Consider the following 24,285-nt stretch of genomic DNA (forward strand, 5'->3'; position numbering starts at 1 on the left):
AAAGGGCGAGGCCGAAAACCACTTCTGAATGCGTGTGATCGCCGATCCCTCATACGTCACTGTCTTAAAAACCGTCGTGAGTCTGTACTGGAGATCCTGATATGGGCTCGGGAATACTTTGGTAAACCTTTGTCACTCGACACCATTCGCCGCTGCATCCACAGATGCTAGTTAAGGCTTTCTATGCAAAACAGAAGCCGTACGTCAACACTGTCCAGAAGCTCCGCCCACTTCTCTGGGCTCGGTCTCATCTGAGATGGACAGTAGCGCAGCGGAATCGTGTTTTGTGGTCTGACAAGTCAACATTTCAAATCGTTTTTGGATGAAACAGCCGTCGTGTTCTCCGGGCCAAAGAGGAAAAGGACCGTCCAAGCTGTTATCAGCGTCAGGTACAAAAGCCAGCGTCTGTCATGGTATGGGGGTGTGTCAGTGCCCATGGTATGGGAGTGTGTCAGCGCCCATGGCATAGGTAACTTGCACATCAGTGAGGGCACCATTAATGCAGAAAGATCTGTACACATTTTGGAGGAACATGTGTTGCCATCCAAAGCAGGACAACGCCAAACCACATTCTGTCCAGATTGCAAGCGCATGGTTGCGTAAGCAGAGAGTGTGGGTGTGAGCACAGCCTGCCTGCAGTCCTGACCTGTGTCCCATTGAGAATGTGTAGCACATTATAAAGCGTGAAATAAGGCAACGAAGGCCCTGTACAGTTGCGCAGATGAAGAAATACATAATGTATGACTGGGGAAAATTCCGCTAGGTGTCTTCACTCAGCGTCCAAACGCTTAATAAGTGTTATTAAAAGACAAGCTGACGTTACACAGCGGTGAACAGTCTGTCCCAACTTCTTTGGAGTATGTTGTCGTCATCAGATTTGAAAAGAGTGTGAATTTTCATAAATAAATTAGTCACAAAGTAAAATAATGTGAAAATAACGTGTTTACAATTGAACTGAATTTTCAAATGACTCTCTTTCTGTTTGCATTTTCCAAACTGTCCCAACATTTTCGGAATTGGGATTGTATATCAGTTGTACTGACAGGGATGTTTAAAGGCAGCAAATTTTTCCACTAGTAATTCTGTCCCTAAGAACTTTAGGAAGTTCCTTCACCTTCATCATAATAGCTACTAGTTGCGTGAAATCTTCCCAACCAACGGTGACGTCTTGTACAAATGACAACAGGTGCAATTTGCCCGAGAAGCATTTGTATCTTGATTTATTTTTAAGTAACCTTTACACATGCAGTCCCCTCTGAAAGTACTGGAACAGCAAGGCCAATTCAAGACATTTGGGTTTGAGATCAAAAGTTAGATATGAGAGTTTATTTGGTTGCATATCCCTTGCTTGCAATAACTGCATCAAACCTGTGACTCAGCGACATCACCGAACTGTGGGGTTCTTCTTTTGTGATGCTTTTCCAGGGTTTTACCACAGCCTCTTTCAGTTGTTGTTCGTTTCAGGGGGGTTCCTCCCCATCTTCTGGAGGTTAAATGTTGCTCAACTGTGTTAAGGTCTGGTGATCGGCTTGGCCAGTCTAAGACCTTCCACTCCACCCCCCCTAAAGTCCTTTCCTGAGTTGGCAGTGTGTTTTGGATCCCTGTCTTGCTGCATTATAAATTAAAGTATAAGATCTCATTCCAGAAGCAGCCATGCAAACCCAAGCCTTAACACTACCTCCACCATGTTTTACAGATGAGTTTATATGTTTTGGATCATGAGCGGATCTTTTCTTTCTCCACACTTTGGCCTTTCCATCACTTTAGTAGAGGTCCATCTCGGTTCCAGGACTTTTGCGGCTCATCTCTGTGTTTCTTCGCGAATTCCAATCCGTCTTCCATCCACCCATCCATTTTTTGTGCAGCTTAAAGGGGAGCCTGCGGGACATTGCAGAAAAAGAAAAAAAGACCCTGTATTAGCGTATTATCGAACAATGGCACGTGTCATTATTAGCATCTGTCTCTTACTGATCTTCATTATATTTCAGAGCATCCTGTTTTATGGAGAGCACGAACTGTCTTGTCAGCCAATCACAGGTGTGCGTTTCTCACCGATCTGCTCATACTTCCACTCCATATCACACCAGCTATAAAACTCCTCGCTCCTCAACCTTTGTACGGTGCGTTAGCGTCAGTGTTCATCCCGAGTCCGCGCTCCTCACCGCTCATTCAGCATGGACCGCTCGGCCGCACCGTGGACATTTCGGATTTGTATCGTAGCTCTCCTGAGCTGCGGGGTCGGGGCTCTGGTAGGTTTCATCTCACAAAAAGTGCCACACATTTCTTAATCATTCATTTGACCTTCATAACCTGATTGATTCAGTGGCATTAATAACATCAGCACTGTGTTATCTGTTCAATCAGTCTGGTCTTAGATAATACACAGCGCTGAAGAACTCTGACGAAATTAAAGACTTCTAATCTATAGGTTTATAGAGAAATTCAGAGGTCTTAACTCATTTATATAGTTTCATATAAAGCTTGACATATTCAGTTGTCAATATATTAAAGTAAATAAACACCAATTAATTTATTTACATATCTATCTATCTATCTGTTTGTGATTATATAGTTGTACATAAAACTGCACATATTCAAGGGTTTCATTTGAATGGCTTTGCTTTGATATTACATTATGTTATTATATTCCATATTTTTTGTCTGTATATTTATTTATGTTATTATTGTCTCTTTAAACATTTAATATGAGGTGTTAGTTGTTTTAGAAAGTGTTACTTTGTTTTGCTTTGGCTGTTATTATTATTATTATTACTATTATATTAAGTCATGTTTTTCCTCTCACTTAGCCGACAAGCAAAGTAACAGGTAAGGCCCATTTTTATTTATTATATATATATATATATATATATATATATATATATATATATATATATATATATATATATATACACATACACACACATACATACGTATATAGAGATAAGTTAGTACTTTATTAATCCCCAGACGGAGAAATTTGGGAATATACCCTACGTTTTCTAGATATGAGAAATAAACAAATAAATTAGCCAAATATATAAAATATGAGTATTTACATATTTAAGCTGTGTATCTCTGATTGGATTTGACAGAGTATGATGTAGATGGTGGAAAAGAGGATCTATTTGCAGTCAATCAAGGTAAGGGAGCATTTAAGAATAATAATAATAATAATAATAATAATAATAATAATAATAATAATAATAATAACAACAACAACAACAACATCCTCATCCAGCGTGTATAAAGTCAGTAGTTATAAAGACACACTGTGTTGTAGTTAATAAAGTGGCGTGTTTTATTGTCCTCACTGTGTGTCTGCAGCGGCTGGACTCGACCTCTTTGAGGGAGATATTTTATATGATGAGGTGAGCGCCAGCGTCTGTCTACTTCATGTCTATAGTAACAGCAATAATCTTCGTGCTGGTAACAGAAACCGAAACTCGACCTCTGTTTTGTTTGTGAATGTTAGGAACAAGTGAGGAACTCCTTAATTGGGGATCAGTACCTATGGCCCACCACTGTGCCGTACTATTTTGAAGACGATTTGGGTAAGTCGTGTCTGCAGTGTAGACTTTTCTTTGTACCGACACTGGAAAGATGACTTCGCACATCTTTAACATTTATGTTTGTTAAAGAAGGTCTTGTACTTCTTGAAACAAGCAAAAAAAAAAAAAAAGTCTGCCAATTAATTAAGATGAAACGTGTTATAATTGTTTTATATACTAACTGCACACCCTAAACCACTATTAAACTTTGCACAAATAATAATAATAGTAATAATAGTCATTATAATCAGTCCTGGTACGTCAGTAGCACCGCTTTGTGTTTCAGATATTAACGCCAAAGGTGTTATTATGAAGGCGTTTGAACAGTATCGCCTGAAGACCTGCATTGACTACAAACCCTGGAGTGGAGAAAAGAACTACATCTCTGTGTTTAAAGGCAGCGGGTGAGCGGAGTTACACACCACAGTTTAGAACACGCTGAACCGTGCTGTAACGTGTTAAATGTTCAATAAGAGCATGGATGACTTTTCCTCCAATTTAAGTGCCTGTACTCTATAGACGACCTCATGCCAGGGTAGTTAGAGATGCACTCCATTTCATAGTTTGGTCTTGGTCGTAAGGAAGGAAAAAGGAAAGAAGTAAGGAAGGGAGACAGGGAGGAAGGAAGGAAGGAAGGGAGGCAGGAAAAAAGGAAGTAAAGGAGCAAATAAGGAAGGGAGGTAGGGAGGGAGGAAGGAAGGAAGGAAGGAAGGGAGAGAGGGAGGAAGGGAAGAAGGAAGGAATGAAGGAAGGCAGAGAGGGAAAAGGACGGAATGGAGGCAGGAAGGAAGGAAGTAAAGGAGCAAATAAGGAAGGGAGGTAGGGAGGGAGGAAGGCAGGAAGTAAGGAAGGGAGAGAGGGAGGAAGGAAGGAAGGAAGGAAGGAAGGAAGGGAGAGAGGGAGGAAGGAAGGAAGGAAGGAAGGGAGGCAGGAAAGAAGGAAGTAAAGGAGCAAATAAGGAAGGGAGGTAGGAAGAGAGGAAGGAAGGAAGGAAGGAATGAATGAAGGAAGGCAGAAAGGGAGAAAGGAAGGAAGGAAGGGAGGCAGGAAGGAAGGAAGTAAAGGAGCAAATAAGGAAGGGAGGTAGGGAGGGAAGAAGGAAGGAAGGAAGGAAGGCAGAGAGGGAGAAAGGACGGAATGGAGGCAGGAAGGAAGGAAGTAAAGGAGCAAATAAGGAAGGGAGGTAGAGAGGGAGGAAGGCAGGGCGTAAGGAAGGGAGAGAGGGAGGAAGGAAGGAAGGAAGGGAGAGAGGGAGGAAGGAAAGGAGCAAAGAGGGGAGGGAGGGAGGAAGGAAGAAAGTAAGGAAGGGAGAAAGGAAGGAAAGAAGGAAGAGAGGGAGGCAGGGAGAAAGGGAAGGAAGAAAGGGAGAGAAGGATAAAAGGAAGGAAGGAATGAAGAAGGGTGGAAAGAGGGAAGGGATGAGAAATGTATACACAGCGCCCTCCACTAATATTGGCACCCTTGGTAAATATGAGCAAAGAAGGCTGTGAAAATTTGTTTTTATTGTTTAACCTTTTGATCTTTTGTTAACAAAATTCACAATAATACTCTGCTGTCATGGATATCAAACAATTGCAAACAAAACAGGTTTATCAAAAAAAATAATACCAGGTAAGCATTGGGCAGCAGGGTGTTGAGTAATCTGACTGCCTCAGGGAAGAACCTGAGTCTGCTGGTGGTGGCACGGATGCTCCTGTACCTTCTGCCAGATGGCAGGAGGGTGAATGGTGTATGAAAAGGGTGAGGTGGTCGTCTGTAATACTGGCGGCTTTGCGGATGCAGCGGTTGTTGAATGAGGTGTCGATGGTGGTAGAGAGACCCGATGCTGTGGTTTCTTTCTAGATAGTTACGTTTGCCTCTCTGATAGCCGGGGACCGTGCTTGCTGTGCGGAGGGCTGCTTTATCATCAGACCTGAAGACAGAGTCTCGGGTTTTCAGCAGCAAGCGCACTTCATCAGTCCTCCATGGTTTCTAGTTTGCACACGTGGTGATGGTCTTGAAGGAAGTTACATCATCTATGTACTTGCTGATGTAGCCAGTTACTGATGCTGTGTAGTCCTCCAGGTCTGTGGTGTTGTGGTATGAAGCAGCCTCTCTGAACATATTCCAGTCTGTGTGCTCAAAACAGTCCTGAAGTGCTGAGATGGCTCCCTCAGACCAGGTTCTCATAAACAATTCTTTTTCATGCCCAGGTGTTTCTCTTCTGTGGGGAACCAACGTAAGGGAAAGCAGACCTTATCCATCGGAGCAGGATGTGACCGAATCGCCACCATTGAACACGAGTTCCTTCATGCGCTGGGGTTCTGGCACGAGCAGTCACGTGCCGATCGTGACGACTACGTCACCATCATGTGGGATCGCATCCAAGCAGGTGCTACAGTACACTTTCCATAGATGATCGTTTCTTCCACTGATTGTGAGCTGTACTGTATTACTCCGTACCGAACACTTAGGCAAACATTCAATAAGCTATCGTTAGCGAGTTCCTGTGTGTTATGTAGTTCATACAGTAGCAACCCTACTCAAGAGTCCTGTTATAGGAAAATAATCAATGACCGGGTGGTGTGATGACGCGAAGTTACTATTACCACCTTGAAGTTCGCCATTTTCCTATAACAGCACATCTGTAAGCGTTTGATTCCCTTTAATTTGCCAAACAATAACAATTTAAATGTATTAAAGAAGAGACAGCAAAAAACACATGGTTAGAGACCATCATACAAGTACCTGTGTAAAGTGTTACTATAGAAATGATTCAACGAGCACATTACGACTACTGCTGCTGTTATAGAAATCAAACTTATCGGAGTTGAGAATTCAGCACTGCTGTGGTATAAACGGTATTATTTAACCTGTCATTAATACTGTAATACTTCATTGTGCTTTGTTCTACATCTTCATTGGCTTGCAGTGTTTAAATCAACCCTGTACTCTGAATGTACGTATTTGCAGGAGGTCATTTCTACGATGAAAACTACTATACGAGTGGACGAGTATAAGAGACTCTGATGAGTAATCCTATCCTCCATTCAGCACATTAATCACATGTTTGTTCTTCAGGCAGGGAGCACAATTTCAATAAATACGACGACACGACTTCAAGCTCCCTGAACGTACCTTATGACTACGGTTCCATGATGCACTACAGCAAGACTGCCTTCCAGAACGGCACCGAGCCCACCATCGTCACCAAGATTCCCGCCTTCAGCGACGTCATCGGCCAGCGCATGGAGTTCAGCGACAGCGACCTGCTCAAGCTGAACCGGCTTTACAACTGCAGTAAGGCTGTCTTTGGTGCCGTTACGGTTCTGAACACTGGGTTCTGAAATCTTTGGTGAACGCTTGCAGAAGGCAGTTATGCCAGCCTTGAATTTTCAATTTTTAAAGATTTTTTCTTTCTAGGAAACAACAAACACGTTGGACATGACTGAAAAAAAATGAAGTACGCTCACACTAGCATGGGATTTGACTAAAAGATTTAACATTTAACACCCTTAAACTCTAGATATTCTAAATCTCTAAATGCAGGAAACAGCAACTGGCGAGACCATGGTCCTGATGTGGACTCAGCAAAGTATTGTAGCGGATAAACCCACGCAATCAAAACAAATACTATACTATATACCCATCTACATATGAAAAAAACTGGCTGCAATTCAGTGACTCCATGCGTATATTTAATATATTTCTAGTTCATTTACCCTCTCCGGTCTGATTAGTGTAGTGATAAGATGGCTTGTTAAAAAAATAATAATAAAGTAAAGAGAAAAAACAGAATGAACAGAGAAGTGTGTTTTTAGCAAACAACCTTTTAGCGAAATGTCTTGCAAAATTTAAATAAATAATTATAAATAAAGTATCCTCTGTATGGAGACTTCTGGGACACCCTGTATCTCTGCCATCCAGGTAATCTTATCTGGGCAACCTTTGTAACCAAGGGATTTTATTGATAACATTCATCTAATTGTGTTGACTAAGTGACTCCGGCTTATCTCTGAAAGAACTTGATCAAGTTCATTCTGTAATATCTATTATCTTTAGACATCCATTTATGGTGGCTATTAGGCGCTTATCTTCTCAACACTACTTCAGCAGCTTGAGTTAAGAGCAGACTTGGCGATCGCAAAGGATCACAAACAAGCAGATGCTAACAATCTTTTCGCAAGATGTCTTTATTTCTGAAAGAGTACTGCTTACACTCTCAGAATAGCAGAAGAAGGAGCATGGACTTAGTTAGCACTGCAGCCAGGGGGCAGTGGTGGCTCAGTGTTTAAGACGCTGGACTACTGATCAGAAGGTCTTCAGTTCGAATCCCAGCACTACGACCCTTCCACTGCTGGGCCTTGTTCCACTGCTGGGACAACTGTTGTATAAATGAGATAAATGCAAGCTGCTCTGGGCATCCGCCAAATGCCGTAAAATGTTGACTTCAACCAGACTAATCTGTCATGTCATCGTTACCTTGTAATTTTATGACTGTGCAAAGTATCCCATTTACTGTTGTTGATTGATGATCTGTGTAATCCATTTTGTAGCAAGACCCACAACTTTCCTGGACACCTGTGACTTTGAGCTGGAGAATATTTGTGGTATGATCCAAGGTCAGGGTGATAACACAGACTGGGAACGTGTCACCAAGGCAACTGGTGGACCCGACACAGACTATTCCAACATGGGACGCTGTACTGGTACTAATACCTTTTCACTGATGTTTCACCATCTAATGTATACACTTGGGCAGAAAGGTGGCGCTGTGGATAGCTCAACGCTCCAGGGTCTAGAGTATGACTCTGAGCTCAGGTTAGAGCATGTCCATAGTTGGACATACTGTATGAACCGGATGCTTATAAATATGGCTCTTGTTAGTTTAAATGTTGAGTGAATCTTCTCGTGGTTTTCTATTCAATAGGAACAGGCTACTTCATGCACTTCAGCACAGTCAGTGGCAGTGAAGGGCACACTGCTCTGTTAGAAAGCAGGCTGCTCTACCCTAACCGCAACTACCAATGTCTACAGTTCTTCTACTACCACAGTGGGAACCCCAATGATAAGCTGGAGATCTGGGTGAGAGAATACGATGAAGCCAGCCCTAGCGGAACACTACGCATGATCGAGACAATAACTGGTGAGTTAGGATAAGCAAGTCCATAATGACAGTTGGTTTGCATGCGAGATCCTTTGACCAATGCTGTAACATCAAAACATGCTAACACGTATATGGTGTTCTTCTTTAAAGGACTGCCCGAGACGTTATGGCAGCTACACCATGTAAGCCTAAATGTCTCCACAAAGTTCCGTGTGGTATTTAAAGGCACAAAGGGTGCTGGAAGCTCCACAGGTGGGCTCTCTTTGGACGATGTCAATCTTTCTGAGACCACCTGCCCAGAACATGTGTGGCGGATCAAGAACTTCAAAAGTATTATGGAAAACACACCAAGAGGCACTGCTATATACAGCCCACGCTTTCGTTCAAAGTATGGATACACCTTCCAGATGGGCTTGTACCCCAATGGCACGGAGACTTCCGAGGACATGGGAGCCTATGCTTCTCTGACATCTGGCGATGACGTGATCGATGGTGATCTCACTTGGCCTTGCCCATGGATGCAGATTACTATGATGCTAATGGATCAGAACGCGGACATCCGCAAACGCATGTCCAACCAGAGAAGTGTCACATCTGACCCCAATCAGAAAGTAGAAGGTAGCTCTTTGTACACATTTAACATGATGTCTGCGTATTTTAAGACCACAGGTGTATTCACAATTTCGTAACATGCCTATTTTTTGGGGGGTGGGGTAAGGATCTACAATGTTTTCATGGGACAACCCACGAAAAGTTGGAATGGAAGTAACAGATGGGGATGGCACTAAATACTTCAGAGGACCAGGATTCGGAACATCTGTATACCTGACTCAGGCCAGAGCACTCAGCAGAGAATTTATCAAGGGTGGAGATGCCATCTTCCTTCTCAGCATGGAAGGTAAGAAAATCTGGGTGTACCAAGGTGGTAATTAGCCATCTGTAGAAGCATCAACTCACTGTCTGAAGACAGAAAAGGGGTGGTCTTACCTCAATGTCTCGGTGCTCAGGACTCCCTACCTTCAACACACCTGGCAGATCTAATTAATGGCTTAATAATTAGCTGATCAGTTAGATCAGATGTTTCGGCAATAGGGAATACTTGCATGGCATGGGGTTCTGAGGACTGGAAGAAAGAACCTCTGGGATAGGATAGGATAGGATTGTCTTCTTGTCAATCATGCACTACAAAGAAGACTTGAATTTAAGAATGAAGTCTTTATATAGAATAACTTAATGAGATTTCACACAGAACAAAAGACCCAATAAAGATTTGAGGTATCAAGCTAATAGTTTAGTTTTTTTGAGGAACTCATTAGTTAATACTAATTGTATCCAATCAATCAAACCTTACTTACCTCAAGTTACACTGGACCAAAGGATAGATAACCGATGATGAACAATGACCCTCAACCCTTCACACATCTTGCATAGGAATTCTGCACTTACACATTGGAGTGTACGGCTAAGAGCGATCACTCAAAAATATGTCAAAAGAGCCGTTTTCTTCCCATCAATGTATGAATCTGGAATGATTGACAGCTGTGGAGATGTTCTGAAGTCTCCAATATGGAAGCCCCGCCCCCTTACCCCCCATATCTGTAATCTCTAGCCTTGTCTCAATTGAGTTAACATCAGGTTGCAATATATAGTTACAAATAAAATTAAATAGTGACTCAAAAATCTAATATTCAACCGTTACAAATTTTCCCAGTGACAATATACGAGCTTCCCCCAAGCACCTGGTGGTTACCATAAAACCTCGTATATACGTGCACGTACAGTTTCAGAGGGTTGGCAGGTCTGTTTTTTTTTTTTTTTCCTTCTCAATGTAGATGAAAGCACCACTTTGTAATAAATTGTTTCCCATTTTTGTCCTGTAGATATCTCGCACTTGGTTTCTTCTCAGCCCCTCCCTCCTACAACCCCTACTGATGATCTATGCGCCTTGATAAAATGTGAAAATGATGGAGTGTGTGTGATGGACGGTGTAAAAGCAGCCTGCAGGTAAGTATCAGCACAGAGGGAGTCTACGAAGTAAACATCTAAAATTGTGTCAATGCTACCACTGTTCTCAGGAATCTGGTTATATTTACTAATCATGTAGTTACTTTGACATTTTTTGTCATTGGCCAGATGCCCTTAATCCAGAGCGACTTTTATCTAATTTATACAATTGAGGAGTTGAGGGTTAAGGGCCTTGCTCAAGGAGTGGCAGCTTGGTGGTGCTGGGATTTGAACTCACAATGTCCAGTGTCTTACCCACTGAGCTACCATGTAACGATCGGTAAACAATGTTACGTTTCCCTCCGCAGGTGTGTCGTAGGTGACGACTGGTCGTACTACGGGGACAGATGTCAGTTTAAGAGTTCGATCCAAGAAGGTGTGGTGACGGCAGTCGTGTCCACAGTTGTGGTCTTTGTCGTCATGTTGGTGGTGATTGTAGTGATCGTGGTGTGCCTGAAGAAGAAGTATAAGAAGAAAATGAATGACATGGGGGGCGGGACTACCACACAAAACAACTATGCAAGTTAACAGCACAAGGAATCATGTAATCGGTAACGGTACTGGCAATATAAACTTGTGTGTGTATATAACAAGAAGATTTCCATGTCATTTAAATCTCAAGCAAAATAAAACCGTTCCCATTTTCATTGGTTTCTGAACCTTTTGGCTGTTGGTTTTACTTGATTGAGGACACTGATCATTGGTGTAAACATACAACGCAGGCCCTTTTTAAAAAAAAAACAAAACTTTTCAATAATTCATTCATCTCCAGTAAGTGCTTCATCCTAGTCAGGGTCACAGTGGATCCAGAGGAACAACACAGGAATACACCTTTACTTAGAGTTCAGGTCTCACACACACGTACACACTAGTTCACACCTAATTCACATTTAGAGTTGCTGATCCACTTACCAACCTGGATGTGGAAGAAAACCGGATAACCTGGAGGAAACCCACATGGACACGAGTAAAACGTATGAAACTCTACACAGACAGTATCCCGAGCTCAGGATCAAACCGGGAACCCTGGAGCCATGAGGTGGTAACGTTACCCATTGCCCAATACCCAAATGTAGCAGTGCTGCCATCTTGTGGCTTGTCTGTGATAGAACCTTACCCCTTTTATGCATAAATTACTCAAAAAAACCAAACTATATATATATAGAGAGAGAGAGAGATAGAGAGAGATTCTGTAGATGGTTTGTGTTACTTAAAGTGGCATGTCTTCTAAATTTTGACTTTATTTAACGATATAACGTATTGTAAAGTTAATCAATCGTACAAACAAAAGATTATAACAGATTGTACCTTTAAAAAACAAGCCCCCCAAAAAATGCGTTAATAAATGTCAAATGTGTATAACAATAAATAAGAATATTTAATGTTGATGACCAAATTTAAAGAATATCTTTTTTCTTTTTTTTTTACTAAAATGGGAAAAAAAAAAGACACCACAAAAAGCAGATGATCTTCAGGTTTAAAAAAAAAAAAAAAAAAATAGGTAAGCTGTTAACTGAAGTCTAGCACAAATATATTTCAAGAAAGCAACAGAAATCAGGATAATGATCTGTGCTAAAAATTACATCACGGGACGATGTCCTATGTTTTCCTTACCTTAAATTGACGCTCTAAACATGGACACCATGATCCACCATGATCACGGAGTTCAAACGTTCTAAATATTGCTTTACGATCACTCTTGTTGAAATGCAGGAGAGACGCCTGCATTAATAATGAGCAAACAAACAAATATATTAAAAAAAAAAAATATATATATATATATATATATATATATATATATATATATATATATAGTTCTATTAGAGTTGCCTCCATAACAACACAGACAAAACTGACCAAGAGGCCTCATCATGATAAATTTAGAATTTATTATAACAAAACCAAAAAACAAACAAACAAAAAAAACAGGAACATTTTGTGTGGTTTGATTACACGTAATCATTACTGGTCATGCTGGTGACAACGGAAGAATGAGCAGTTTGTGTGTGCGGTTAACCGGACAGTGACAACAAGACCGAGCATAATGTTTAAAAGTCATTTGTTTAACGTATTGAATACCGTTGTGTACTTTCGTGTGTAAGGAAGGAATAAGCTTATTACAGACGCACACAGTTCCTTTAAAAAGCATCCGTATACAATATTTCTTATTTACAGTCATTGGAACAAAAACGAACAAACAAACGAACAAAATCACCATTTCTCGCAGAGAAGATTAGTAAAAAAAAAGTGACTAGGTCACCATAAGAGAGTACGCAACTCCTAGGAGTTAGTCTTTTTCAATTTCTACTAAATTTCTAGTTTTACAGGCATGAAGCCTTGATTTAGTGAAGAAATACAGTCTTACATAAGTGCGCTATCTACAACAGATAAGCGTGGTATAAACCGGTGTGCACTACACATCACCATGTCAAACAAAACGATTCTGCGCTTTGCCTCTTGGTTTGTTTTGCTTTTTTTTTTTTTTCCTCATTTCTTGTAAAAGTCTTTTGCAGTGTTTCCTCATATAAAAGATATGGTAAGTTTAAAAAAAAAAAAAAAAGAGAGAGAGAGAGGAGAAATAAAATAAAAAAAATTCCACAATTCTGTTGAGTGGTAATGCGTTATATCTTCGCAAGACTAGTGTTGAACTCTATGGATACTGAAACTTCTTCAATGTAAATAAAACACCAAACAGTCAGTAGGTCAGTAGTAAGCTGATTTGAGCTCTTAAAGGGGAGTGGCACGGTAGTGTGCAGGTTGGGACTGGAGTCTCTTAAAGGGATTCTCTGACGTCCTATTGGTCGGCTCGCGGGGAAAGGCTATCCTATTGGTTTGGACTGCAGGAAATGGATTTGTGCACTGATGTGGATGTGGTGTAATGAGGATGTGATGAACGCCTGAATGTGTGTGTGTGTTGTCTAAAACGGCTCTTAAGTGAAATCTATGGAGAGCTGCCATGTCTACAGGTCTACAGATTACTTTCACAGTGTAGCGCGACGTCTATCTGAGCCACGAACATGTTTACTTCCTGTTAGCTTGTCAGCGCTATCATTGCCTCTGCAGTACGATATTAAACATATCTCGAAACGTATATACACTAGTATATTAAGATATATTTAATAGCTACAAAGCACATGACCTTCCATCCATTCTCTGTACCGCTTATCCTAAACAGGGTCGCAGGGGGGAGCCTGAAGCCTATCCTCGGGAACTCGGGGAACACCCTGGATGGGGTGCCAACCCATCGCGGGACAATTTGGACACGCCAATCAGCCTACAACGCATGTGTTTGGACTGGGGGAGGAAACCGGAGTACCCGGAGGAAACCCCCGCAGCACGGGGAGAACATGCAAACTCGAAACCCCGACCCAAATTCTCAAAGAAATGATTAACTGGAGGTCACCAATGAAGTGGCCATGACTTTGGTAAATAATGTCGGTTATGCAAATCCGGATGCAAACCGTTTACTCACTATAAACAAAAACAAACTCTAAATATCATGAAGAGTACATACAGAGGCAGTGATATCGTTGACATCGTGGAACTGGTGTTACGTAAACAGACGTGGTGTTCGTGTAGCAGATAAACGTCGCGCTATAGTGCGAGTGGTTGATAGACAAGTACAGCCAATTTCGAACGCTTCACTTGTTCGTGAAATAAAGGTGTCTTTCTTCAGGCCAGGGACAAATACTTGTGGACACTGTGGCAAATACAGCAGGGTTTTCCAGTCCCAGTCCTCAGAAATGACCTTAACAGTGGTAACGTTTCCCCAATTAACGCCTGGCTCAGCTAATTTGCTCGTATTTCCACTATCCGTGCAATCATCAGGGAAAACATTGAACTGTTCAGTGCAGAGGCACTCCAAGACTGAGATTAGGAAACCATGTTGTTTTTTTTTTTTTAAATGGTACGTGCCATCACAGCGGCGTGTCGTAGTAATCAGCAGGCTGCTCCCTCTTGCTGGGCTTCTGTTGCTCCTGCTGATGCTGCTTCATGATCTCCTTCACTTCCTCCTCTAGCTCAGGTGGAATGATGAGCTGGTCGTCAGGGTCGGGCATCGCCGGAGCTGTGAAATACCCACCGGACTTTTTAGACGGCGCCTCAGCTGCCACTTCGATGAGGTTGTGGCTGGTCTCGTGGGGAGCCACTGAGCCGTTGCCTCTCCTGCGCGACAGGGTTTTGCTCCACGCTTCGGAGGCTGTGTTGTTCCCTGGTTTCTCGCTTTGCTTCCCTTCTTTCTCAGGCTCGCTAGGGACCGGCGTTGTTTCTGGTTCTGGAGGTACCACGTCATCTGGAATTTCAGGGGTGCACGGAGGAGGTGGAGGGGGAGGTGCTAGGAGGCGCAAGCAGTGGACGTCGGCCTCCACTTCGAGTCGGCTGCCGTTGGAAAAGACGCCGGCGATGGGCTCTTCGTCCTCGCTGTCCAGGCCGTTATCCGAGAGCGCGCTGGAGAAAGTAGCGCTCGATAACTGACGTTGAAAGGAGCTGGAACTGGCGGCCATGATGGCAGATGAAGTCGGTGTCGGGTGAAGAGAGCAGCAGGAGAGCAGGCGTGGGTTTGGGTTTGGAGGTTGGTGGAGGTGAAGGTGCGCCTCCTGGAGCAGGATCGGAGGCTCGTCTGAGGAAGCCGTGGACCCGACTTCCGAGCTCATCTCCGAGGCGCTGACCTCCGAGCTGATCTCGCTGCAGGAAGAAGGTGGTACGCCAGCTGAGGGCGGATAGAGGCCCGTGCCGGGACCGGGACTAGGAGGTGGCTGAGGGGTCGCGTGGAGACCACTAGAGGATGAGCAACAGCAGCAGCAGCAGCAGTCCTCAGTCACGCTTAGCTGCACCACCACAGCGCTAAGGCTCTCGGTACAACCGTACGCCTGAGCAAGTGTGCACAGTTTCTTGGCGGCGGCGAGGGGATCTGCAACCTTGCGCACAGCCTCCACAGCCTCAGCCGGCTCCAACGCCTCAAACAAGCCGCGGCTGCCCAAGATGAAGAACTCGTCATGGGGTGTCAGCGGGAGTGTGTGAACATACGGCCGCGGCAGCACAGCTGGGTACAGGAAGGAGTAGCCCATGATCCGCGTGGAGTCAGTCACGCCGTTCACTTTGTTATCCTGGTATACGAAAGGAAGAAAGGAGCATGTGAGACAGAAATCCTGTCACTTCTAGCTTGGGTATCATTTATCAAGTTCTCAAATGTTAAATAATGGATTGGGCAATCCAAATAAATAAAAATATTATTTAAGAGCCTTATTTATTATGGTGACTTAAAATGTGATGTATGCTTTTGAAATTTCTGGAAAAAGCCTTGAAAGTTTAGCGTACTCTTTCGCTGATGTGCTAGCATGTACATCAGCCACTGTAAAGTAATAGTTTACCTCAGTGGTGTGTACAGTTAAAGTGTTAGCTCTAGTTTACCTCAGTGATGTATTCAGTTAAAGTGTTAGCTGTAGTTTACCTCAGTGATGTTTACAGTTAAAGTGCTAGCTCTAGTTTACCTCAGTGGTGTGTACAGTTAAAGTGTTAGCTCTAGTTTACCTCAGTGGTGTGTACAGTTAAAGTGTTAGCTCTAGTTTACCTCAGTGATGTTTACAGTTAAAGGTGTTAGCTCTAGTTTACCTCAGTGATGTTTACAGTTAAAGTGCTAGCTCTAGTTTACCTCAGTGATGTATTCAGTTAAAGTGTTAGCTCTAGTTTACCTCAGTGATGTTTACAGTTAAAGGTGTTAGCTCTAGTTTACCTCAGTGATGTATTCAGTTAAAGTGCTAGCTCTAGTTTACCTCAGTGATGTATTCAGTTAAAGTGCTAGCTCTAGTTTACCTCAGTGATGTGTACAGTTAAAGTGTTAGCTGTAGTTTACCTCAGTGATGTTTACAGTTAAAGGTGTTAGCTCTAGTTTACCTCAGTGATGTATTCAGTTAAAGTGCTAGCTCTAGTTTACCTCAGTGATGTATTCAGTTAAAGTGCTAGCTCTAGTTTACCTCAGTGATGTGTACAGTTAAAGTGTTAGCTGTAGTTTACCTCAGTGATGTGTACAGTTAAAGGTGTTAGCTCTAGTTTACCTCAGTGATGTATTCAGTTAAAGTGTTAGCTCTAGTTTACCTCAGTGGTGTGTACAGTTAAAGTGTTAGCTCTAGTTTACCTCAGTGATGTTTACAGTTAAAGGTGCTAGCTCTAGTTTACCTCAGTGGTGTGTACAGTTAAAGTGTTAGCTCTAGTTTACCTCAGTGATGTTTACAGTTAAAGGTGTTAGCTCTAGTTTACCTCAGTGATGTATTCAGTTAAAGTGTTAGCTCTAGTTTACCTCAGTGATGTATTCAGTTAAAGTGCTAGCTCTAGTTTACCTCAGTGATGTATTCAGTTAAAGTGTTAGCTCTAGTTTACCTCAGTGATGTTTACAGTTAAAGTGCTAGCTCTAGTTTACCTCAGTGATGTATTCAGTTAAAGTGCTAGCTCTAGTTTACCTCAGTGATGTATTCAGTTAAAGTGTTAGCTCTAGTTTACCTCAGTGATGTTTACAGTTAAAGGTGTTAGCTGTAGTTTACCTCAGTGATGTTTACAGTTAAAGGTGTTAGCTCTAGTTTACCTCAGTGATGTTTACAGTTAAAGTGTTAGCTGTAGTTTACCTCAGTAGTGTGTACAGTTAAAGTGCTAGCTCTAGTTTACCTCAGTGGTGTGTACAGTTAAAGTGTTAGCTCTAGTTTACCTCAGTGATGTTTACAGTTAAAGTGCTAGCTCTAGTTTACCTCAGTGATGTACTCAGTTAAAGTGCTAGCTCTAGTTTACCTCAGTGATGTATTCAGTTAAAGTGTTAGCTGTAGTTTACCTCAGTGATGTTTACAGTTAAAGGTGTTAGCTGTAGTTTACCTCAGGGATGTGTACAGTTAAAGTGTTAGCTGTAGTTTACCTCAGTGATGTTTACAGTTAAAGGTGTTAGCTCTAGTTTACCTCAGTGATGTTTACAGTTAAAGTGTTAGCTGTAGTTTACCTCAGTGGTGTGTACAGTTAAAGTGCTAGCTCTAGTTTACCTCAGTGGTGTGTACAGTTAAAGTGTTAGCTCTAGTTTACCTCAGTGATGTTTACAGTTAAAGTGCTAGCTCTAGTTTACCTCAGTGATGTACTCAGTTAAAGTGCTAGCTCTAGTTTACCTCAGTGATGTATTCAGTTAAAGTGTTAGCTGTAGTTTACCTCAGTGATGTTTACAGTTAAAGGTGTTAGCTGTAGTTTACCTCAGTGATGTGTACAGTTAAAGTGTTAGCTGTAGTTTACCTCAGTGATGTTTACAGTTAAAGGTGTTAGCTCTAGTTTACCTCAGTGATGTTTACAGTTAAAGTGTTAGCTGTAGTTTACCTCAGTGGTGTGTACAGTTAAAGTGCTAGCTCTAGTTTACCTCAGTGGTGTGTACAGTTAAAGTGTTAGCTCTAGTTTACCTCAGTGATGTTTACAGTTAAAGTGCTAGCTCTAGTTTACCTCAGTGATGTACTCAGTTAAAGTGCTAGCTCTAGTTTACCTCAGTGATGTATTCAGTTAAAGTGTTAGCTGTAGTTTACCTCAGTGATGTTTACAGTTAAAGGTGTTAGCTGTAGTTTACCTCAGTGATGTGTACAGTTAAAGTGTTAGCTGTAGTTTACCTCAGTGATGTTTACAGTTAAAGGTGTTAGCTCTAGTTTACCTCAGTGATGTGTACAGTTAAAGGTGTTAGCTCTAGTTTACCTCAGTGGTGTGTACAGTTAAAGGTGTTAGCTCTAGTTTACCTCAGTGATGCTTACAGTTAAAGTGTTAGCTGTAGTTTACCTCAGTGATGTTTACAGTTAAAGGTGTTAGCTGTAGTTTACCTCAGTGATGTGTACAGTTAAAGGTGTTAGCTCTAGTTTACCTCAGTGATGTGTACAGTTAAAGTGTTAGCTCTAGTTTACCTCAGTGGTGTGTACAGTTAAAGTGCTAGCTCTAGTTTACCTCAGTGATGTTTACAGTTAAAGGTGTTAGCTGTAGTTTACCTCAGTGATGTGTACAGTTAAAGGTGTTAGCTCTAGTTTACCTCAGTGATGTATTCAGTTAAAGTGTTAGCTCTAGTTTACCTCAGTGATGTTTACAGTTAAAGTGCTAGCTCTAGTTTACCTCAGTGATGTACTCAGTTAAAGTGCTAGCTCTAGTTTACCTCAGTGATGTATTCAGTTAAAGTGTTAGCTGTAGTTTACCTCAGTGATGTTTACAGTTAAAGGTGTTAGCTGTAGTTTACCTCAGTGATGTGTACAGTTAAAGTGTTAGCTGTAGTTTACCTCAGTGATGTTTACAGTTAAAGGTGTTAGCTCTAGTTTACCTCAGTGATGTTTACAGTTAAAGTGTTAGCTGTAGTTTACCTCAGTGGTGTGTACAGTTAAAGTGCTAGCTCTAGTTTACCTCAGTGGTGTGTACAGTTAAAGTGTTAGCTCTAGTTTACCTCAGTGATGTTTACAGTTAAAGTGCTAGCTCTAGTTTACCTCAGTGATGTACTCAGTTAAAGTGCTAGCTCTAGTTTACCTCAGTGATGTATTCAGTTAAAGTGTTAGCTGTAGTTTACCTCAGTGATGTTTACAGTTAAAGGTGTTAGCTGTAGTTTACCTCAGTGATGTGTACAGTTAAAGTGTTAGCTGTAGTTTACCTCAGTGATGTTTACAGTTAAAGGTGTTAGCTCTAGTTTACCTCAGTGATGTGTACAGTTAAAGGTGTTAGCTCTAGTTTACCTCAGTGGTGTGTACAGTTAAAGTGTTAGCTCTAGTTTACCTCAGTGATGTTTACAGTTAAAGGTGTTAGCTCTAGTTTACCTCAGTGATGCTTACAGTTAAAGTGTTAGCTGTAGTTTACCTCAGTGATGTTTACAGTTAAAGGTGTTAGCTGTAGTTTATCTCAGTGATGTGTACAGTTAAAGGTGTTAGCTCTAGTTTACCTCAGTGATGTGTACAGTTAAAGTGTTAGCTCTAGTTTACCTCAGTGGTGTGTACAGTTAAAGTGCTAGCTCTAGTTTACCTCAGTGATGTATTCAGTTAAAGTGTTAGCTGTAGTTTACCTCAGTGATGTTTACAGTTAAAGGTGTTAGCTGTAGTTTACCTCAGTGATGCTTACAGTTAAAGTGTTAGCTGTAGTTTACCTCAGTGATGTTTACAGTTAAAGGTGTTAGCTGTAGTTTACCTCAGTGATGTGTACAGTTAAAGGTGTTAGCTCTAGTTTACCTCAGTGATGTGTACAGTTAAAGTGTTAGCTCTAGTTTACCTCAGTGGTGTGTACAGTTAAAGTGTTAGCTCTAGTTTACCTCAGTGATGTTTACAGTTAAAGGTGTTAGCTGTAGTTTACCTCAGTGATGTGTACAGTTAAAGGTGTTAGCTCTAGTTTACCTCAGTGATGTGTACAGTTAAAGTGTTAGCTCTAGTTTACCTCAGTGGTGTGTACAGTTAAAGTGTTAGCTCTAGTTTACCTCAGTGATGTTTACAGTTAAAGTGCTAGCTCTAGTTTACCTCAGTGATGTACTCAGTTAAAGTGCTAGCTCTAGTTTACCTCAGTGATGTATTCAGTTAAAGTGTTAGCTGTAGTTTACCTCAGTGATGTTTACAGTTAAAGGTGTTAGCTGTAGTTTACCTCAGTGATGTGTACAGTTAAAGTGTTAGCTGTAGTTTACCTCAGTGATGTTTACAGTTAAAGTGCTAGCTCTAGTTTACCTCAGTGATGTACTCAGTTAAAGTGCTAGCTCTAGTTTACCTCAGTGATGTATTCAGTTAAAGTGTTAGCTGTAGTTTACCTCAGTGATGTTTACAGTTAAAGGTGTTAGCTGTAGTTTACCTCAGTGATGTGTACAGTTAAAGTGTTAGCTGTAGTTTACCTCAGTGATGTTTACAGTTAAAGGTGTTAGCTCTAGTTTACCTCAGTGATGTGTACAGTTAAAGGTGTTAGCTCTAGTTTACCTCAGTGGTGTGTACAGTTAAAGTGTTAGCTCTAGTTTACCTCAGTGATGTTTACAGTTAAAGGTGTTAGCTCTAGTTTACCTCAGTGATGCTTACAGTTAAAGTGTTAGCTGTAGTTTACCTCAGTGATGTTTACAGTTAAAGGTGTTAGCTGTAGTTTACCTCAGTGATGTGTACAGTTAAAGGTGTTAGCTCTAGTTTACCTCAGTGATGTGTACAGTTAAAGTGTTAGCTCTAGTTTACCTCAGTGGTGTGTACAGTTAAAGTGCTAGCTCTAGTTTACCTCAGTGATGTATTCAGTTAAAGTGTTAGCTGTAGTTTACCTCAGTGATGTTTACAGTTAAAGGTGTTAGCTGTAGTTTACCTCAGTGATGTGTACAGTTAAAGTGTTAGCTGTAGTTTACCTCAGTGATGTGTACAGTTAAAGTGTTAGCTCTAGTTTACCTCAGTGATGTGTACAGTTAAAGTGTTAGCTCTAGTTTACCTCAGTGGTGTGTACAGTTAAAGTGTTAGCTCTAGTTTACCTCAGTGATGTTTACAGTTAAAGGTGTTAGCTGTAGTTTACCTCAGTGATGCTTACAGTTAAAGTGTTAGCTGTAGTTTACCTCAGTGATGTTTACAGTTAAAGGTGTTAGCTGTAGTTTACCTCAGTGATGTGTACAGTTAAAGGTGTTAGCTCTAGTTTACCTCAGTGATGTGTACAGTTAAAGTGTTAGCTCTAGTTTACCTCAGTGGTGTGTACAGTTAAAGTGTTAGCTCTAGTTTACCTCAGTGATGTTTACAGTTAAAGGTGTTAGCTGTAGTTTACCTCAGTGATGTGTACAGTTAAAGGTGTTAGCTCTAGTTTACCTCAGTGATGTGTACAGTTAAAGTGTTAGCTCTAGTTTACCTCAGTGGTGTGTACAGTTAAAGTGTTAGCTCTAGTTTACCTCAGTGATGTTTACAGTTAAAGTGCTAGCTCTAGTTTACCTCAGTGATGTACTCAGTTAAAGTGCTAGCTCTAGTTTACCTCAGTGATGTATTCAGTTAAAGTGTTAGCTGTAGTTTACCTCAGTGATGTTTACAGTTAAAGGTGTTAGCTGTAGTTTACCTCAGTGATGTGTACAGTTAAAGTGTTAGCTGTAGTTTACCTCAGTGATGTTTACAGTTAAAGGTGTTAGCTCTAGTTTACCTCAGTGATGTGTACAGTTAAAGTGTTAGCTCTAGTTTACCTCAGTGATGTTTACAGTTAAAGTGTTAGCTGTAGTTTACCTCAGTGATGTTTACAGTTAAAGGTGTTAGCTGTAGTTTACCTCAGTGATGTGTACAGTTAAAGGTGTTAGCTCTAGTTTACCTCAGTGATGTGTACAGTTAAAGGTGTTAGCTCTAGTTTACCTCAGTGATGATGGCTTTGTGTTGCCGTATGCGGTTGTACTCCTCCTCCAGGCCGATGTTGTGCAGCAATGACAGCGGCAGGGCTTTACCATCTCGACACAACACCGCCTGACACTTCCCCACGTTGGCAGCAGTGAGCGTGAAACAGCCCGCTGGGTCCGTTGGGTCATGCCGGATGTGGCAGAGAACGGCCGAACCACCTAACTTCTGCCCGGCCGTGCCCAGCTTCCTGCGTGGACAGATTTTTAAAGATTGTCGATTTATAGCACAAATATACGGTACATTTCACAAAGTAAAATTAGGGTCGGTGGTCCGAGTATGGATTCGGCCCGCCTAAACGAACCAGGTATTATGAAGTGCTCTTGGCATCGTAGTTTTAGAGGAAACATCACGCTAACATTAAGTAGCTTGCTATTTTTATTCCTTTTATTTTTTTGTGCGTACACTCACCTCTGCATGACGAGGAAGGTGTTGGTCATGTAATCCTCCTCGCTCTTGGTTCTGTGCAGCTCCTCGGCCAGAATGTCGTTCATGGTGCACTGCAGGAGATACGGCACCTCCACGTTCCTGTCTCCATCAAACACCCCGTACAGAGCTTCTCTACTCCCGCAGAAGCTGCTCACTGACAGGGCTGCTACACACAGTCTAAACACCAAGACATTCCATTCAGTTCATTACATATACCTCTCTCTCTCTCTGTGTATATGGGCGATATAAGGATATCGTGATAAATGATTACGCGATACACTTTTCTGAGATATCACTGGTATGGTATATTTTTTCAATAATTACAAATGAAATGGTACTCAAGGCATGGCGCTGATTTGACGTCGTTCAAAAACCATACAGTGTACATAGAAACGCGGTGTTGGTGATATTAAATAATGGTTAATAATAAATGCTGATGCTCCAGCATACCATATTACACAGTGGGTGAACATCCAGCTGTGCTATACAGATGTTCTGGTTACTGCTCTCAGAGTCTATAACGGATCTTCTGAGACGTGCGATGAGTATCGCACAGTGCGTTTAACTGTGTGTGTGTGTTCGCAGCGCTACGTACTTGTTCTTCACTCCAGATGCCTCGGTGTAGCCGTGACTCCAGACGGCCGGCCCACCTGCAGCGTCATTGGCTGAGAACGAAGTAGGGGGCGGGTCGATCCGGAAACAGCGAATGTTGCTACAGGAATAATATTGATCGTGATTCAAACTGTTAATAATTCACATCTGACTAATGTAGCACACCCACACACACACACACACAGAGACACACACAGACACAGTGCGACTTACTTGAGCTGTTCCAGGGTTTTGTGGTCCAGGTTGAGGCGCGGGTTCCCCGTCAGGTCTAACTCCTGCAGTTTAGGAGGCAGGTTCTCGGGCAGTGTGATCTCCACCAGCTCATTACAGCTCAGATCTACACACTGTGGAGAGGACGAGAGAGAGGGGGTTTAAATAACAGATCCTTCACTGGCTATACACAGCGCATCTCTATAAACAACAACCACGCGTGCGATCTGCATGTTCGTATCAGCATGATGAGTAAAATACATGTTTCCTTCTCAGACTGTCGACTCGCTGCTGCAGTATTTCACTCTGCTGATTGTTTCGGCAGTAACGTCGAACGCAGCAGTGATTTTAGTAGCGGACAGTGTGTGTATGTGTGCTAACCTTCATGTCCATGAGCTGCATGACCTCGGGGAAGACCTCGATGGTGTTGGAGTGGGCGATGAGGGTGTGCATGCGCCTGCAGTTCAGGATAGTGGTGGGCACAGCCTTCAGCCTGTTCCCGCTCAGGTCCACTTCTTCCAGCTCCTCCAGCTTCGCCATTTTACTGCACAACACACACACACACACACACACACACACACACACAAGTCCATGTTAGAAGAAGTGTGTGCATAAAAGCCTGGGGAAATTACTAGAAACAACGGTCAGCTTAATTTTACACCGAAATATTTTATAGTCCTTATAACAAATCACTTCTCATTCACTATATATGCACACTACATAGGGAACAAAATAATAATGTTTATTGTGTGTGTGTGAGAGAGAGAGAGAGAGAGAGAGAGAGAGACCTGGCAGGGAAGGTCTGCAGGTGGTTGTAGGCCATGTGCAGGACTCTCAGGTGTGTGTGCCCGGTGAGCAGAGGCACACACTTGTCAGTCAGGTGGTTGTTGGTCAGGTAGAGCTCCTGTAGGATGCTGTTGCTCTCGTCTGATAGGCTGGAGGGTGGCAGACTCTCAAGCTTATTGGCCGAAGCATTCAGGCACCTTAAACTGAAGAACACACAACAACTAAACAACTCTGTACTTCTAACATTCGCCTTTTCCTCTACAGACCTACA

The 24,285-nt window shown here is 42.1% G+C and overlaps 2 protein-coding genes across 2 annotated transcripts in view; one reads left to right on the forward strand and one right to left on the reverse strand.

The window, feature by feature from the left end:
• Positions 1-1,976: 1,976 nt before the first annotated feature.
• On the forward strand, positions 1,977-11,285 carry LOC108267871 (meprin A subunit beta). The gene is made up of 14 exons (XM_053681623.1): positions 1,977-2,249; positions 2,808-2,826; positions 3,093-3,140; positions 3,325-3,368; positions 3,473-3,551; positions 3,835-3,952; positions 5,741-5,919; positions 6,609-6,827; positions 8,084-8,236; positions 8,458-8,673; positions 8,785-9,252; positions 9,353-9,532; positions 10,515-10,638; positions 10,947-11,285. The coding sequence occupies exons 1-14, from the start codon at positions 2,175-2,177 to the stop codon at positions 11,164-11,166; spliced, it is 2,142 nt and encodes a 713-aa protein (XP_053537598.1). The 5' UTR covers positions 1,977-2,174; the 3' UTR covers positions 11,167-11,285.
• Positions 11,286-12,507: 1,222 nt separating this feature from the next.
• phlpp1 (PH domain and leucine rich repeat protein phosphatase 1) overlaps positions 12,508-24,285 on the reverse strand; it is a 76,708-nt gene continuing 64,930 nt past the window's right edge. The window contains exons 11-17 of the mRNA XM_017472082.3: positions 24,017-24,217; positions 23,610-23,772; positions 23,232-23,362; positions 23,002-23,118; positions 22,389-22,583; positions 21,939-22,167; positions 12,508-15,743 (exon numbers count right to left, since the gene is read on the reverse strand). Of these exons, the coding sequence (XP_017327571.1) occupies positions 14,556-15,743; positions 21,939-22,167; positions 22,389-22,583; positions 23,002-23,118; positions 23,232-23,362; positions 23,610-23,772; positions 24,017-24,217 (2,224 nt within the window). The 3' untranslated portion in view covers positions 12,508-14,555. The remainder of the gene's footprint in view (positions 15,744-21,938; positions 22,168-22,388; positions 22,584-23,001; positions 23,119-23,231; positions 23,363-23,609; positions 23,773-24,016; positions 24,218-24,285) is intronic.

The sequence above is a fragment of the Ictalurus punctatus genome, chromosome 7 (genome assembly GCF_001660625.3).
Source record: "Ictalurus punctatus breed USDA103 chromosome 7, Coco_2.0, whole genome shotgun sequence".
Classification (NCBI taxonomy): Eukaryota; Metazoa; Chordata; class Actinopteri; order Siluriformes; family Ictaluridae; genus Ictalurus; species Ictalurus punctatus.

What these genes read in the sequence shown, in the direction of transcription:
- LOC108267871 (XM_053681623.1), top strand. Translation starts at nt 2,175, where the DNA reads ATGGACCGCTCGGCCGCACCGTGGACATTTCGGATTTGTATCGTAGCT. An exon ending in GAGATATTTTATATGATGAG is followed by an intron (nt 3,369 to 3,472) that starts GTGAGCGCCAGC and finishes TGTGAATGTTAG; the next exon opens with GAACAAGTGAGGAACTCCTT. An exon ending in GTGGGATCGCATCCAAGCAG is followed by an intron (nt 5,920 to 6,608) that starts GTGCTACAGTAC and finishes TTTGTTCTTCAG; the next exon opens with GCAGGGAGCACAATTTCAAT.